The sequence below is a fragment of the Lepidochelys olivacea genome (assembly GCF_965140295.1).
Source record: "Lepidochelys olivacea isolate rLepOli2 genome assembly, chromosome: 1".
Taxonomy (NCBI): domain Eukaryota; kingdom Metazoa; phylum Chordata; order Testudines; family Cheloniidae; genus Lepidochelys; species Lepidochelys olivacea.
In genome coordinates, this window is record NC_140411.1 from 44189221 (window position 1) to 44206527 (window position 17307).

General features: G+C 44.7%; 1 protein-coding gene across 2 annotated transcripts in view; it reads right to left on the bottom strand.

The window, feature by feature from the left end:
- MIPEP (mitochondrial intermediate peptidase) overlaps nt 1-17307 on the bottom strand; it is a 134479-nt gene that overhangs the window by 53048 nt on the left and 64124 nt on the right. For both annotated transcript variants that reach the window (XM_084624662.1, XM_084624661.1), the window contains one exon: nt 916-1035. In XM_084624662.1, coding sequence (XP_084480788.1) covers nt 916-1035 — 120 coding nt within the window. The remainder of the gene's footprint in view (nt 1-915; nt 1036-17307) is intronic.

The following is a 17307-nucleotide window of genomic DNA, read 5'->3' on the forward strand; positions in this document are numbered from 1 at the left end:
ACAACCAAATTCTATTATCTAGGAATATTCTGCCTCTGACTCTGTGGCTGAGGAGGGGGCCATGGAAGTGGAATTAGCTGCTGCCTAAGGAGCAGGAAGGGTTTGTAGGGAAAGGATGCACACCCTTTAGGGGAACTGGAGCCCCATTCTTTATGGTGAAGGGTTGTTCGGTTCCTGCGCAGCACCAAGCAATGAAAGAACACAACTACATTATGGGAGGGGTGAACGGCTACTCAGGCTGGACTCCTGGGTTCAGGATTTGATAGGATAGAGTATAAGAACGACATGCATAACTAAACAATTGATTCACTTTTGTTTGTTTGTTTAAAATGTGATTTAAATTGCAAGGATAAACTGTTTTGCATACTCAGAATATAATTTTCTCATAATTAAAACACACACATTCAGAAAAAGGATTAATAATCTTGTATTCTCTGAATGCTAACAACATACAGCAGGTTTTACATAATTTGCTTCATTTGCCAAATTGGCTGTTGGACTGTCAGAGAGGACCAAAACTGCTGTTTTTCACAGTCCCAAAAATATAGAAACAAACTAATTCCACTAAGCTCTTGGTCATTCTGAAATACAGTACTAATAGAGTACTGACTCCATATTCTCATCACAGAAGCAAGGAGATTATATTTAAATGCAGGCACACACAGGCACAGTAGCTTGACAGAAGTTTTGAAACTGAAAAATTTCAACTCCAGTAGTGGCACATCTGGATATTTACTCCAAAAACCTCAGTAAGCAGCCTCTGTTTTGAATTATATTGATAGGAAATGTGGAGATTTTAAGATTCTGCTGAAAGGGGATGACAGCTTAGTCAGCCTGCTAGAGTCACAAGGCCTAAGCATTTCCAAACTTTCCTTTTCTTTTAAAGTATGAATGAGAATGAAATGTTATACTCACAGTGTTTGGTACATATGGTAATCCATAAAATTTCTCCTGGGTTTCCTTTAAAATTTCTGTGGTTGACCTCTTTAGAGGATGTTCCCCATGGTAGAGTTGGTCCAAGACAGCATAAAAGACCTAGACAGATAAAACATATATTCAGCTTTGGCTCAGAGTCTTGGCATTTGACATGTGGTTAACCAACGAAGACAGAGGCAATAGAATAAATCATGAGAACTTAAAATATGTACATTTCCTGGCTCTTCTATTTTTGATATAAAATAAAAGGATAAGGGGACTGATCCTTGTGCTGAGTGCCCTCAACTCCAACTGACGAACAGATGTTGAGGACTCAGTATCTTGTAAGATTAGTTCCCTGACACTTAAAATGACACTGTCAACCTCCATAAGCTTATATATTTATCTACCTTAAACAAAATTGAAACCCATGCTTAATGTCCCACAGAAGTCCACCTTTTGGAAAAAAAAAAGTTTTAAAATAGTCTCTTATTAATGAGACTGTTTCTCAGAACCCAAGGAAGGTATTTTGAAAGACATAGCACGGCCCAACATGATGTTACTAGGATGCACATGCTATGTATGGGACCATAAAGAGTAGAAGATCACAACTGCTGTGAAGAATTAAGCAGTGGACACCAAAAGTGTCGAGACAGATGGCAGAAGGAGCCACTGGTGGCACCTCTCAAGTTCCCTCTAGAACTGGGCTACTATCGTGCTCTGGGGAAGATCATAGAATCATAGAATATCAGAGTTGGAAGGGACCTCTGGAGGTCATCTAGTCCAACCCCCTGCCCAGAGCAGGACCAATCCCCGACTAAATCATCCCATCCAGGGCTTTGTCAAGCCTGACCTTAAAAACTTCTAAGGAAGGGGATTCCACCACCTCCCTAGGTAACGAATTCCTGTGTTTCACCACCCTCCTAGTGAAAAAGTTTTTCCTAATATCCAACCTAAATCTCCCCCACTGCAACTTGAGACCATTACTCCTTGTTCTGTCATCTGCTATCACTGAGAATAGTCTAGATCCATCCTCTTTGGATCCACTCTTCAGGTAGTTAAAAGCAGCTATCAAATTCCCCCTCATTCTTCTCTTCCGTAGACGAAACAAACCTAGTTCTCTCAGCCTCTCCTCATAAATCATGTGTTCCAGACCCCTAATCATTTTTGTTGCCCTTCGCTGGACTCTCTCCAATTTATCCACATCCTTCTTGAAGTGTGGGGCCCAAAACTGGACACAGTACTCCAGACGAGGCCTCCCCAATGTCGAATAGAGGGGAACGATCACGTCCCTCGATCTGCTGGCAATGCCCCTACTTATACACCCCAAAATGCCACTGGCCTTCTTGGCAACAAGGGCTCACTGTTGACTCATATCCAGTTTCTCGTCCACTGTCACCCCTAGGTCCTTCTCTGCAGGACTGCTGCCTAGCCATTAGGTCCCTAGTCTGTAGCGGTGCATGGGATTCTTCCGTCCTAAGTGCAGGACTCTGCACTTGTCCTTGTTGAAGCTCATCAGACTTCTTTTGGCCCAATCCTCCAATTTGTCTAGGTCCCTCTGTATCCTATCCCTACCCTCCAGTGTATCTACCACTCCCAGTTTAGTGTCATCCACAAACTTGCTGAGGGTGCAATCCACACCATCCTCCAGATCATTAATGAAGATATTGAACAAAACCATCCCCAGGACCAACCCTTGGGGCACTCTGCTAGACACCGGCTGCTAACTAGACATGGAGCCATTGATCACTACCCGTTGAGCCCGACAATCTAGCAAACTTTCTACCCACCTTGTAGTGCATCCATCCAGCCCACACTTCTTTAACTTGCTGACAAGAGTACTGTGGGAGATCGTGTCAAAAGCTTTGCTAAAGTCAAGGAATAACACGTCCACTGCTTTCCCTTCATCCACAGAACCAGTTATCTCATCATAGAAGGCAATTAGATTAGTCAGGTATGACTTTCCCTTGGTGAATCCATGCTGACTGTTCCTGATCACTTTCCTCTCGTCTAAGTGCTTCAGAATTGATTCCTTGAGGACCTGCTCCACGATTTTTCCGTGGACTGAGGTGAGGCTGACTGGCCTGTAGTTCCCAGGATCCTCCTTCTTCCCTTTTTTAAAGATGGGCACTACATTAGCCTTTTTCCAGTCGTCCGGGACCTTCCCGGATTGCCATGAGTTTTCAAAGATAATGGCCAATGGCTCTGCAATCACATCCGCCAATTCCTTTAGCACTCTCGGATGCAACGCATCCGGCCCCATGGACTTGTGCACGTCCAGCTTTTCTAAATAGTCCCGAACCACTTCTTCAGATGTTCAGTTTGTCAGGGTCCCAGGCATAAGAAGAGGTAAAGGAATTAGGAAAGAAGTGCTACTGAAAGAGATCGATATTTTACAGGTACTTGGAGCAGCATATGTGGGACTTTTATAGGACTCAGGAATTGTATGAGAGGTGCTGAGGGTTTTTCAGGGTTGGAGGTCATAGAGTGGGAAATGGACAAGCAGCATGTTGATTTGTGAAACTAAATGTTTTGTGGGAGTTTTGTGGGGCAGACAAAATGAGAAACAATTGTCCAATTCACAATATTCTGCAACGAGTTGATGGAGACAGACATTATGCCTAAACCAGGAGTCAGACTGCAGTAGGATGACCAACTGTTAGGTGGAGCACCAGCTACACTAAGCACTGTAGGGACCCATACAGGATTTCTTGCCTGTGGAAAAAGTGGCCCAGTCCAAATCCCACTGAAATAAATATCTTTAGGGGTTACAAAGAAATAGTTAACTCCAGCCCCTCCCCAACATCTGAGTGGAGCACCTGGATGTTTCAGAGGAAACCACTGTGCTCCTGCTGGAAGGAGATGAATCTGTGATTCTTGCTGTCAGGAGGTAACATTAATGTCTTATCCTTTATCAATACTCATGTAATACCATACTACTATATTAACTCCTTTACTGCTTTGGGAGCTCTGAGACAATTCAGCAGATTGACTGTGTACTAGTTCTGCGCTATCATGCAAATCCAAACCAAACAGAAATGGCTTTTTCTGAAATATAACGAGATTAAAGTTTCTATCAGACATTTGTCATGGCGCTGTTAAAGCTCCCCCTGCTGGACATTCACCAGGCTGCCATGTTTCAGTCTCACATGCCAGACCCATGTGTTTCTAAGCTTCCCTTTGTCTGGGTAGCCTCCGGCACTGTTTCTTTGGTCTCTCTGGAATACATCCCACTGGGCTAGGGTGACCAGCTAGCAAGTCACAGGGGATGGGTGGTAATAGGCGCCTATATAAGACAAAGCCCCCAATACTGGGACTGTCCCTATAAAATAGGGACATCTGGTCACCCTACGCTGGGCACAGTGTCTGTTACGCCTTCACAGAAGTGGGAACTCAGGGTCCAGCTGCCTTAGATTCTCAGAACCACCACCACCCCCTGCCAAGATACACCAGTTGCTTAAGCATACCCTTTCTCATAATTTCAGCCTTGTGAGCACTCTGCTGTACAGTTTAGCTGAAACATGTAACTCATAGACATTGCAGAAGGGATTCTAAAACACTTATCCTTTACTTTAAACAACATATGAGATATACCGATCCACACAAACCAACAGAATTCCAATTTATCATTCCCTTCCTTAATTTCCTCACCACTCAAGAGTTCTTTGTTTGGGATTGTCAAGGTTCCTTCTCCACTCTGAACGCTAGGGTACAGATGTGGGGACCTGCATGAAAAACCTCCTAAGCTTATCTTTACCAGCTTAGGTCAAAACTTCCCCAAGGTACAAAATATTCCACCCTTTGTCCTTGGATTGGCCTCTACCACCACCAAACAAATACTGGTTACTGGGGAAGAGCTGTTTGGAAACGTCTTTCCCCCCAAAATACTTCCCAAAACCTTGCACCCCACTTCCTGGACAATCATAGAATCATAGAATATCAGGGTTGGAAGGGACCCCTGAAGGTCATCTAGTCCAACCCCCTGCTCGAAGCAAGACCAATTCCCAGTTAAATCATCCCAGCCAGGGCTTTGTCAAGCCTGACCTTAAAAACCTCTAAGGAAGGAGATTCTACCACCTCCCTAGGTAACGCATTCCAGTGTTTCACCACCCTCTTAGTGAAAAAGTTTTTCCTAATATCCAATCTAAACCTCCCCCACTGCAACTTGAGACCATTACTCCTCGTTCTGTAATCTGCTACCATTGAGAACAGTCTAGAGCCATCCTCTTTGGAACCCCCTTTCAGGTAGTTGAAAGCAGCTATCAAATCCCCCCTCATTCTTCTCTTCTGCAGGCTAAACAATCCCAGCTCCCTCAGCCTCTCCTCATAAGTCATGTGTTCTAGACCCCTAATCATTTTTGTTGCCCTTCGTTGGACTCTCTCCAATTTATCCACATCCTTCTTGTAGTGTGGGGCCCAAAACTGGACACAGTACTCCAGATGAGGCCTCACCAATGTCGAATAGAGGGGAACGATCACGTCCCTCGATCTGCTCGCTATGCCCCTACTTATACATCCCAAAATGCCATTGGCCGTCTTGGCAACAAGGGCACACTGCTGACTCATATCCAGCTTCAAGGTTTGGTAAAAAACCTCACTAATTTGCCTAGGTGACTACAGACCCAGACCCTCGGATCTTAAGAACAGTGAACAATCCTCCCAGCACTTGCACCCCCCCTTTCCTGGGAAATGTTGGATAAAAAGCCTCACCAATTTGCATAGGTGACCACAGACCCAAACCCTTGGATCTGAGAACAATGAAAAAACATTCAGTTTTCTTACAAGAAGACTTTTCATAGAAATAAAAGTAAATAGAAGTAAATAGAAGTAAAGAAATCCCCCCTGTAACATCAGGATGGTAGATACCTTACAGGGTAATTAGATTAAAAACATAGAGAACCCCTCTAGGCAAAACCTTAAGTTACAAAAAAGATACACAGACAGAAATAGTTATTCTATTCAGCACAATTCTTTTCTCAGCCATTTAAAGAAATCATAATCTAACGCATACCTAGCTAGATTACTTACTAAAAGTTCTAAGACTCCATTCCTGGTCTATCCCCGGCAGAAACTAGCATATAGACAGACCCACAGACCTTTGTTTCTCTCCCTCCTCCCAGCTTTTGAAAGTATCTTGTCTCCTCATTGGTCATTTTGGTCAGGTGCCAGCGAGGTTATCTTTAGGCTTCTTAACCCTTTACAGGTGAGAGGAGCTTTCCCCTGGCCAGGAGGGATTTCAAAGGGGGTTACCCTTCCCTTTATATTTATGACACGCCCCCCAAATCTCAGCTAGGGTGAAACACTGGCTGGGATTTCTTCCTGGAGCTCTAGGAAAAACAGAGTTAATAAGACACATGCATCTCTAAATATACTACCAAGTAGATAAAGACTAAAATCGTCCTTGAGATGTAGAAAATATTGTTAACCAGTTGATTCTGGGAAACTTTCACGGGAGAGTGCATCAGCCACTTTGTTAAAAGCTCCTGAGATGTGTTGGATGTTGAAATCAAAATCTTGGAGAGCTAAACTCCACCGAAGAAGTTTTTTGTTAGTTTCTTTGACGGTGTGAAGCCACTTCAGTGCAGCATGGTCGGTTTGCAGGTGGAAACGCCGTCCCCAAATACATGGGCGTAGCTTATCCAGAGCGTAGACAATGGCGTAACATTCTTTTTCAGTGACTGACCAGTTGCTTTCCCTCTCAGTTTTTTGCTGAGAAACACTACAGGATGGAATTCTTGATCAGGTCCTTTCTGCATTAAAACTGCTCCCACACCACGCTCGGACGCATCTGTGGTTACTAGGAACGGTTTGTCAAAGTCTGGGGCCCTTAGTACAGGGTCAGACATGAGTGTCGCTTTAAGCTTGTTATAGGCCTTCTGACACTTTTCGGTCCACTGAACAGCATTTGGCTGTTTCTGTTTGGTTAGGTCTGTCTGTGGGGCGGTGATTTGGCTGTATTGCGGTACAAATCGTCTGTAATAACCGGCCAAGCCTAAGAAGGATTGAACCTGTTCCTTTGACTTTGGGACAGGCCACTTTTGGATAGCATCCACTTTGGCCTGTAGGGGGCTGATAGTTCCTTGACCCACTTGGTGTCCAAGGTAAGTCACTCTGTTTAGGCCTATTTGACACTTCTTAGCCTTAACAGTTAGTCCTGCCTCCCTTATGCGCTCAAGGACTTTTTGTAGATGTTCCAGGTGGTCTGCCCAGGAATCCGAAAATATGGCCACATCGTCAAGGTAGGCGACTGCATATTCTCCTAATCCCGCTAGGAGACCATCTACAAGTCTTTGGAAGGTGGTGGGTGCATTTCACAGCCCGAAAGGGAGTACATTAAATTCATACAGCCCAAGATGTGTGGTGAAGGCTGACCTTTCCTTGGCAGATTCATCTAGCGGTACCTGCCAGTACCCCTTGGTTAAGTCCAAGGTAGAGATGAATTGGGCCCGTCCCAGTTTCTCTAATAGTTCATCTGTGTGTGGCACTGGATAGTTGTCTGGGCAAGTTACAGCATTTAGTTTACGGTAGTCCATGCAAAAACATATTTCCCCATCTGGTTTGGGAACTAGAACCACTGGAGATGCCCATGCACTTCCAGAGGGGTGGATTACACCCATCTGTAACATATCCTGGATCTCCCGTTCTATAGCAGTTTTAGCTTGAGGAGACACCCAGTAAGGTTGGACCCTAATTGGGTGAGCATTACCTGTGTCAATGGAGTGGTATGCCCGTTCAGTCAGTCCTGGGGTGGCTGAGAACGTTGGCGCGTAGCTAGTGCACAGCTCCTGGATCTGCTGTCGCTGCATACGCCCAAGGGTCATGGAGAGGTTCACCTCTTCCACACCACCAGCACATTTCCCTTCGTAGTAGACACCTTCGGGCCACTCAGCGTCATCTCCTCCCTGGGCTGTAAACTGACAAACCTTTAATTCTCTGGAATAAAAGGGCTTTAGAGAATTAATATGGTACACCTTAGGCTTTCGGTTGGAGGTGGGGAATGCTATGAGATAATTAACAGCTCCCAGGCGCTCCTGGACCGTGAATGGCCCTTCCCACGATGCTTCCATTTTATGGGCCTGGAGCGCCTTTAAGACCATGACCTGGTCTCCTACTTTGAAGGAACGCTCTCTGGCATGTTTATCATACCAGGCTTTTTGCTCTTTTTGAGCATCCTGTAAGTTTTCTTTAGCAAGGGCTAAAGAGGTTCGGAGGGTGTTTTGTAGGTTGGTTACAAAGTCCAGAATGTTAGTTCCTGGAGAAGGTGTAAATCCCTCCCATTGCTGCTTCACCAACTGCAATGGCCCCTTAACCTCACGGTCACATACAAGTTCAAACGGGGAAAACCCTGAACTGGGGTGTGGTACAGCTCTGTAGGCAAAGAGCAACTGCTGCAACACTAGGTCCCAATCATTGGAGTGCTCATTTACGAATTTACGTATCATGGCCCCCAAAGTTCCATTAAACTTCTCCACCATGCCATTTGTTTGATGGTGGTAAGGAGTGGCAACCAAGTGATTTACCCCATGAGCTTCCCAAAGGTTTTCCATAGTTCCTGCCAGGAAATTAGTCCCTGCATCTGTGAGGATGTCGGAGGGCCAACCTACCCTGGCAAAAATGTCTGCTAGTGCCTGGCACACACTTTTAGCCCTGGTGTTGCTTAGAGCTACTGCTTCCGGCCATCGGGTGGCAAAATCCATGAAAGTCAGTATGTACTGTTTTCCTCTGGGTGTCTTTTTCGGAAAAGGACCCAGAATATCCACAGCTACTTGCTGAAATGGAACTTCAATGATGGGGAGTGGCTGGAGAGGGGCTCTGACCTGGTCTTGGGGTTTTCCCACTCTTTGGCACACCTCACAAGACTGGACATAGGTAGAAACATCCTTGCCCATTCCCTCCCAGTGGAATGACCCCCCCAAACGGTCTTTGGTCCTGTTCACCCCAGCATGGCCACTAGGGTGATCATGGGCTAAGCTCAAGAGCTTGGCCCGGTATTTAGTTGGAACTACCAACTGTCTCTGAGGATGCCAGTCTTCCTGGTGTCCACCAGAAAGAGTTTCCTTGTATAAAAGTCCTCTTTCTACAACAAACCTGGATCGATTAGAAGAGCTGAGAGGCGGTGGGTTGCTCCGTGCCGCCGTCCAAGCTCTCTGGAGGCTTTCATCTGCTTCCTGTTTGGTCTGGAACTGTTCCCTTGATGTTGGAGACATCAGTTCCTCATGGGATTGTGGACCTAGGCTTGGTCCCTCTGGAAGCGATATAGGGGATGGAGCTGTTTCTGTTGAATGTGAACCACTCTCCGCTGGTGCACTATGTTGGTATTCAGGCTCCGGCTGAGCCTCTTGTGTAGGGTTATCGGCTGCTGCCAGTTCAGGTTCGGTGGGGCCCTCTGGTGTTGAGGTTGCAAGTACTGGATTCAGTGCTGACAATGGTTCTGGTGTTGGTTGTTCGGCTGGTTCCGGTTCTGGGACTGGGTCCGTCTGGGTCTCTGGGACTGGATCCACTACTGCTGTTGCAGACGTTGGCCTGGGGTCCAGGTCCATCACCTCTGACCAGGTCCTGATAGAAGTTTCCGGAACAGAGCTAGGCCTCACGGCTTGTTTAGCCTGGCTGCGGGTGACCGTTCCCACCCTATTGGCCTGCTTCACATGATTGGCCAAGTCTTCCCCCAACAACATGGGGATGAGATAATCATCATTGTCCACGTTCCTGACCAGCCCTTGTACTGGACAGGCAACTTGGCTGTATGCAAATTGAAAGAGTTGGACTTGAAGGGTTGAATCGTCACTTGGGTCTCTGGGTTGATTAAATTGGGGTCCACTAAGGAAGCATGGATAGCTGACACTTGTGCTCCGGTGTCCCTCCACGCGGTGACCTTCTTCCCGCCCGCACTCACAGTTTCCCTCCGCTCCAAGGGTATCTGGGAGGTATCTGGGCCTGCAGACCTCTGGTGTGATTCCAGTGCAATGAACTGTAATCTGTTGGGGTTCTTGGGGCAGTTGGCCTTTACATGCCCCAGCTCGTTACATTTAAAACATCGTCCAGCTGACGGGTCACTGGGGCGAGGTGGGTTGCTGGAGAATGGGGTGGTGGGACGATAAGGTGTCTAGAGGGTTCTTTGGGAGGTAGGTGGGGCCTTGGGCGGCCCCCGGTAATAGGGTGTGGTCTGGGGTTGTCCCTTCTGGTCTCCGCTCCAACTGTGACCAGTTTTCTTCTTCTCTGCCACCTCCACCCATCTGGCTCCAATCTCTCCTGCCTCGATTACAGTTTTGGGCTTCCCATCTAGGATGTATCTTTCTATTTCCTCAGGAACACCCTCTAAGAATTGTTCCATTTGCATTAGGAAGGGCAAATTTACTGGAGATTCAACACTTGCTCCTGATATCCAGGCATCCCAATGTTTCACAATGTGGTAGGCATGTCGGGTAAATGACACGTCTGGTTTCCACCTTAGGGCTCTGAACCTCCGACGAGATTGCTCGGGTGTTATCCCCATTCTGACTCTCGCCTTGGATTTAAACAGTTCATACTTGTTCATGTGTTCTTTAGGCATTTCAGCTGCCACCTCAGCTAAGGGTCCACTGAGCTGCGGCCTCAGCTCTACCATGTATTGGTCAGTAGAGATATTGTACCCAAGGCAGGCCCTTTCGAAGTTTTCGAGGAAGGCCTCAGTATCATCGCCTGCTTTGTAGGTGGGGAACTTTCTGGGATGGGAAGTGGTACTTGGAGAAGGATTGCTAGGGTTTGTTGGGATATTCTGCTGAGCCTTTATCTTCTCTATCTCCTCCACATACTTCCTCTCTTTTTCCTTCTCCTCCAGTTCTTTGTCCCTTGCTTCCATAGCTCTCCTGTGAGCAGCCGCTTGGTGTTGTTGTGCCCCTTTCGCTGCCTCTCTCGCTGCCTCCCTTTCTTGTTCCTTCTCCTCCTTCTGCAGCCGCATGAGTTCTATCTGTCTTTCATGTTCCCTTTGTCTTTCCTCAGCCTGAAATCTGGCTAATTCCATCTTTTGTCGAGCCATGGATTTTGTCATTCTAACCTCTCTGTTTTTAACTAACTTTACACCCGAGGTTTAGAAATAAACAAACAAAACTTGGCTGTAAAATTTTGCTGTGCTGGAATAGAATACCTATTCTCTGATAGTGATTGTCAGCCTACAGAAAAAGACAATTCCCTTGTCTTTGCTCTGGGCCCAAATCAAAGCAAAAAACCTCCAACTACTTGGAAACCTGCTTACCAGCAGCCCAAAGAAAAAAAATTTCCTTTTTAAACTTGTGCTCCTTGTAAAAAATCAAAATCCTAAAAAAAAACCCTGCCAATTTTGTCTCCAGGCAAATGGGTAGAACACCCCCCCCCGTTTACTTTTAGGGAAAAAAAAACCTCTGGGTTGGAAGACTGTGAATTTCCCTGCAGGAGTTAAGTACCCTGCCTCCAGGCAAAGAAAACCTGCAATTCACAAAGGTAATCCCCTTTTGTCTCTGCTTGGCCACAAAGCAGAGAGAAACCAAGCTGCTTTCAGTTTCAAAGCTGCTTTCTGGACTTCCTTTCCAAAGGAAAACAAAAATTTCCTTTTCAAAATCTGTATTTCTAGTTCAAAAAATCTCAACTGGATCTCAAAATGATTTCAGGTTAATCCCACCACTATGCCACCATGTCAAGGTTCCTTCCCCACTCTGAACGCTAGGGTGCAGATGTGGGAACCTGCATGAAAAACCTCCTAAGCTTATCTTTACCAGCTTAGGTCAAAACTTCCCCAAGGTACAAAATATTCCACCCTTTGTCCTTGGATTGGCCGCTACCACCACCAAACAAATACGGTCACTGGGGAAGAGCTGTTTGGAAACGTCTTTCCCCACAAAATACTTCCCAAAACCTTGCACCCCACTTCCCGGACAAGGTTTGGTAAAAAGCCTCACCAATTTGCCTAGGTGACAACAGACCCAGACCCTTGGATCTTAAGAACAATGAACAAGTGGTTCTCTTCCCAACACTTGCACCCCCCCCCTTTCCTGGGAAATGTTGGATAAAAAGCCTCACCAATTTGCATAGGTGACCACAGACCCAACCCTTGGATCTGAGAACAATGAAAAAGCATTCAGTTTTCTTACAAGAAGACTTTTCATAGAAATAGAAGTAAATAGAAGTAAAGAAATCCCCCCTGTAACATCAGGATGGTAGATACCTTACAGGGTAATTAGATTCAAAACATAGAGAACCCCTCTAGGCAAAACCTTAAGTTACAAAAAAGATACACAGACAGAAATAGTTATTCTATTCAGCACAATTCTTTTCTCAGCCATTTAAAGAAATCATAATCTAACGCATACCTAGCTAGATTACTTACTAAAAGTTCTAAGACTCCATTCCTGGTCTATCCCCAGCAGAAACAGCATATAGACAGACAGAAACCCTTTGTTTCTCTCCCTCCTCCCAGCTTTTGAAAGTATCTTGTCTCCTCATTGGTCATTTTGGTCAGGTGCCAGCGAGGTTACCTTTAGGCTTCTTAACCCTTTACAGGTGAGAGGAGCTTTCCCCTGGCCAGGAGGGATTTCAAAGGGGTTTACCTTTCCCTTTATATTTATGACAGGGATTTAGAATCCTAGAATTGTAGTATTGGAGGGAATCTCGAGAGGTCATCTAGTCTAATCCCCTGCACTCATGGAAGGACTAAGTATAATCTAAACGATTCCTGACAGGTGTTTGTTTAACCTGCCCTTAAAAAATCTCCAATGATGGAGATTCCACAACATTCCCAAGCAATTTATTCCAATGCTTAATGACCCTGAGAGTTAGGAAGTTTTTCCTAATGTCCAACCAAAACTGCCCTTGCTGCAATTTAAGCCCATTGCTTCTTGTCCTATCTTCAGAGGTTAAGGAGAGCAATTTTTCTCCCTCCTCCTTGTAACAGCCTTTTATGTACTTGAAAACTTATGTCCCCTCTCAATCTTCTCTTCTCCAGACTAAACAAACCAAACTTTTTCAATCTTCCCTCAAAGGTCATGTTTTCTAGACCTTGAATCTTTTTTGTTGCTCTTCTCTGGACTTTTTCCAATTTGTCCACATCTTACCTGAAATGTGGCGCCCAGAAATGGACACAATTCTCCAGTTGAGGCCTAATCAGCAGAGAGTAGAGTGGAATTATTTCTTGTGTCTTGCTTACAACATTCCTGATAATATATCCCATAATTATGTTCGTTTTTTTGGTAACAGCGTTACACTGTTGATTCATATTTAGGTTGTGATCCACTATGACCTTCAGATCCCTTTCTGGGAGTACTCCTTCTTAGGCAGACATTTCCTGTTTTGTATGTGTGCTACTGACTGTTCCTCCCTAAGTGGAGTACTTTGCATTTGTCCTTACTGAATTTCATCCTATTCACCTCAGACCATTTCTCCAGTTTGTCCAGATCATTTTGAATTTTAATTCTATTCTTCAAAGCACTTGCAACCCCTCCCAGTTTGGTATCATCCACAAACTTTATAAGTGTACTCTCTATGCTATTATCTAGATCGTTGATGAAGATATTGAACAGAACCAGACCCAGAACCGATACCTGTGGGACCCTACTTCATATGCCCCTCCAGTTTGACTGTGAATCACTGGTAACTACTCTTTGGGAATGTTTTTCCAAACAGTTATGCACTCCCCCCCAACCTTATAGTAGCTCTATCTAGGTTGTATTTCCTCAGATTGTTTATGAGAAGGTCATGCAAGATGGTATCAAAAGCCTTACTAAAATCAAGATATACCACATCTACCGCTTCCCCCTTATCCACAAGGCTTGTTACCCTGTCAAAGAAAGCTATTAGGTTGGTTTGACATGATTTGTTCTTGACAAATCCACGCTGTTACTTTTCATTTTATTTTCTTCTAGGTGGTTGCAAATTGATTGCTTGATTACTTGCTCCATTATCTTTCTGGGTACTGAAATTTAGCCATTTAATCAGAGTACTTCAGGGGATCCAGGATCGCACCCTCCTGCACAGGGCTTCTCCTCCAAATCATAGAGTCTCTCTCACACCCAGTTAGCTTCCTTCTCTCTCTTCCCCCCCCCCCCAAACAATGACAGGTGAGAGACCCTTTCTTTTATAACCTCTGGGCCCCTCTACTCCTTTCTTTTAAAAAAAAAAATCTATACACGAAATAGGGAACTTGGGAGACGGTACTGTGAAAAAGCTGAGCGAGTCATTTACATCAGCAGCTCTCAACCAGGCGTCCCGCACCTCCTGGTGGGCCGCAAGCAGGTTTCAGGGGGTTCACTAAGTAGGGCTATGGGACCCAGGGCAGAAAGCCCAAGCCTGAGCCTGAGCCCTGCCATGCAGGGCTGAAGCCAAAGCCTGAGCAACTTAGCTTGCTACCCCCCTAATGCTGGCCCTGGCTTTTCTATGCAAAAAAACAGTTGTTGTGGCAGGTGGGTCGTGGAGTTTTTATAAGATGCTACAGGGGGCCTCAGAAGAAAAAAGTTGAGATGATCTGACTAAAATGGAATTGTGTCTTATGTAGCACGCTCAGTTATTTCTTTGAAAGTCTTATGATTGGGTAAAAAAAATCCAAACCCACTGACAGCTTGCGACTTAGCCAGAATTCATTCATTATCATAGATTTGGTTTGGACTATCTACGTCTTTATAACTAAATGTAAACATTTCCAAAGGATTATGTTACTTCTGTTTGAATTACTCTCTTCAAAACATATAGCAGCTTAATAAACCTTTCAATTAGATTTCCAAAATGATAAACTCTGGTAAGTTTCAGAGTAGCAGCCGTGTTAGTCTGTATTCGCAAAAAGAAAAGGAGTACTTGTGGCACCTTAGAGACTAACCAATTTATTTGAGCATAAGCTTTTGTGAGCTACAGCTCACTTCATCGGATGCATACTGTGGAAACTGCAGAAGACCATATATACACAGAGACCATGAAACAATACCTCCTCCCACCCCACTCTCCTGCTGGTAATAGCTTATCTAAAGTGATCACTCTCCTTACAATGTGTATGATAATCAAGTTGGGCCATTTCCAGAACATATCTGCTACCAATATCCATAAACCTGGAAATCCTGGACGCCCCATCATCTCAGGCACTGGCACTCTTACAGCAGGATTATCTGGCTGTTTGGACTCTCTCCCAGGCCCTACGTTACCAGCACTCCTAGCTATCTTCGAGACACCACCAACTTCCTGAGGAAACTACAGTGCATTGGTGATTTTCCTGAAAACACCATCCTGGCCATCGTGGATGTAGAAGCTCTTTACACAAGTATTCCACATGAGGATGGACTAGAAGCTGTCAGGAACAGTATCCCTCATGAGGCCACAGTACACCTGGTGCCTAAGCTTTGTAACTTTGTCCTCATCCACGACCATTTCAGATTTGGGGACAACTGATACCTTCAAGTCAGCGGCACTGCTATTGGTACCCGCATGGCCCCATGGTATGCCAACATTTTTATGGCCGTCTTAGAAAAATGCCTCCTCAGCTCTCGTCCCTTAGCGCCCCTCCTCTACTTGTGCTACATTGATGACATCTTGGGAACGTGGCCGTTGAAGAATTCCACCTGGATTTCAACAATTTCCACTCCACCATCAACCTCAGCCTGGACCAGTCCACACAAGAGATCCACTTCCTGGACGCTACAGTACAAATAAGTGATGGTCACATAAACATCACCTTATACCGGAAACCTACTGACCACTATTCTTATCTACATGCATCCAGCTTCCATCCAGGACACATCACATGATCCATTGTCTACAGCCAAGCCCTAAGATACAATCGTATTTGCTCCAATCCCTCAGACAGAGACAAACACCTACAAGATCTTTATGAAGAATTCTTAAAACTACAATACCCACCTGGGGAAGTGGGGAAACAGATTGACAGAGCGAGACGGGTACCCAGAAGTCACCTACTACAGGACAGGCGCAACAAGGAAAATAACAGAACACCACTGGCCATCACATACAGCCCCCAGCTAAAACCTCTCCAGCACATCATCAACGATCTACAGCCTATCCTGGAAAACGATCCCTCACTCTCACAGACCTTGGGAGGCAGGCCAGTCCTCGCTTACAGACAGCCCCCTAACCTGAAGCAAATACTCACCAGCAACTACAATCCACACAACAGAAACACTAACCCAGGAACCAATCCCTGTAACAAACCCCGTTGCCTACTCTGTCCCCACATCTACTCTAGCGACACCACCATAGGACCCAACCATATCAGCCACACCATTAGGGGCTCATTCACCTGCACATCTACTAATGTGATATATGCCATCATGTGCCAGCAATGCCCCTCTGCCATGTACATAGGCCAAACAGAACACTTCTGTCTCCTTGGACATTCAATAACAGGTTTAAAAGTAGTCATCCTACAACAAAAAAACTTCAAAAACAGATTTCAAAGAGAAACTGCAGAGCTACAATTCATTTGCAAACTCACCACCATCAGTTTGGGCTTGAATAGGGACTGGCTGGCTTACTACAAAAGCAATTTTCCCTCTCCTGGTATTGACACCTCCTCATCAATTATTGGGAGTGGACCACATCCACCCTGACTGAATTGGCCTTTTCATCACCGGTTCTCCACTTGTAAAGTGATTCCCTTCTCTTCATGTGCCAGTATATTTATGCTTGTATCTGTAATTTTCACTCCATGCATCTGAAGAAGTAGTTTTTTAACCAAAAAAGATTATGCCCTAATAAATCTGTTAGTCTTTAAGGTGCCATCAGACTCCTCATTGTTTTTGTTGATACAGACTAACACGGCTACCCCTCTGATACTGTGCCAATAAAGTTACTGCAGGCCCAAGCTTACAGGAGATTACTCCACATGACAACAATATGCATATTGAAAAGATGTGTATTTAAATGTAGAGTACAGAACTCAAGTTTCCTCATTTCTCTCCAGAATCTGCTGGAGATCACAAAAGCTGAAATTATTATAGCAAAACTGAAGTTTATGGATGAAAAAGCAATTTAATTTCATTCTCCTATTTTTAGATACCATAAAAAATTAGTAGAAGTTACCTGAAAATTGTTCTATTTATTTTTTGAATAGGCTAAAACACATTTATGATATTTCCCTACTCTTGGAAAATTCGAACATTTTCATTTTCAAAAGGTCAAATAATGAATGGCATGGATGGCACTTAGCCCTCAAAGTGCTTTTGCTAATTTTGAAGAAAATGAGTTTGAGTCTTCAGTTATAAGTAAGCTCTTTACCAATTTGTGTGCAATGAATGTGGTTATTCGGACATTAATATGTATGTAGGAGAACATATCTAGTTAACTAAATTAAAAATAAATACAAGAGTTTATTCCAATGATTATAACTTTAAATAACTACACAGAAAACAATACACATCTCTACAAAGGCATGTGGGAACTCTGTAT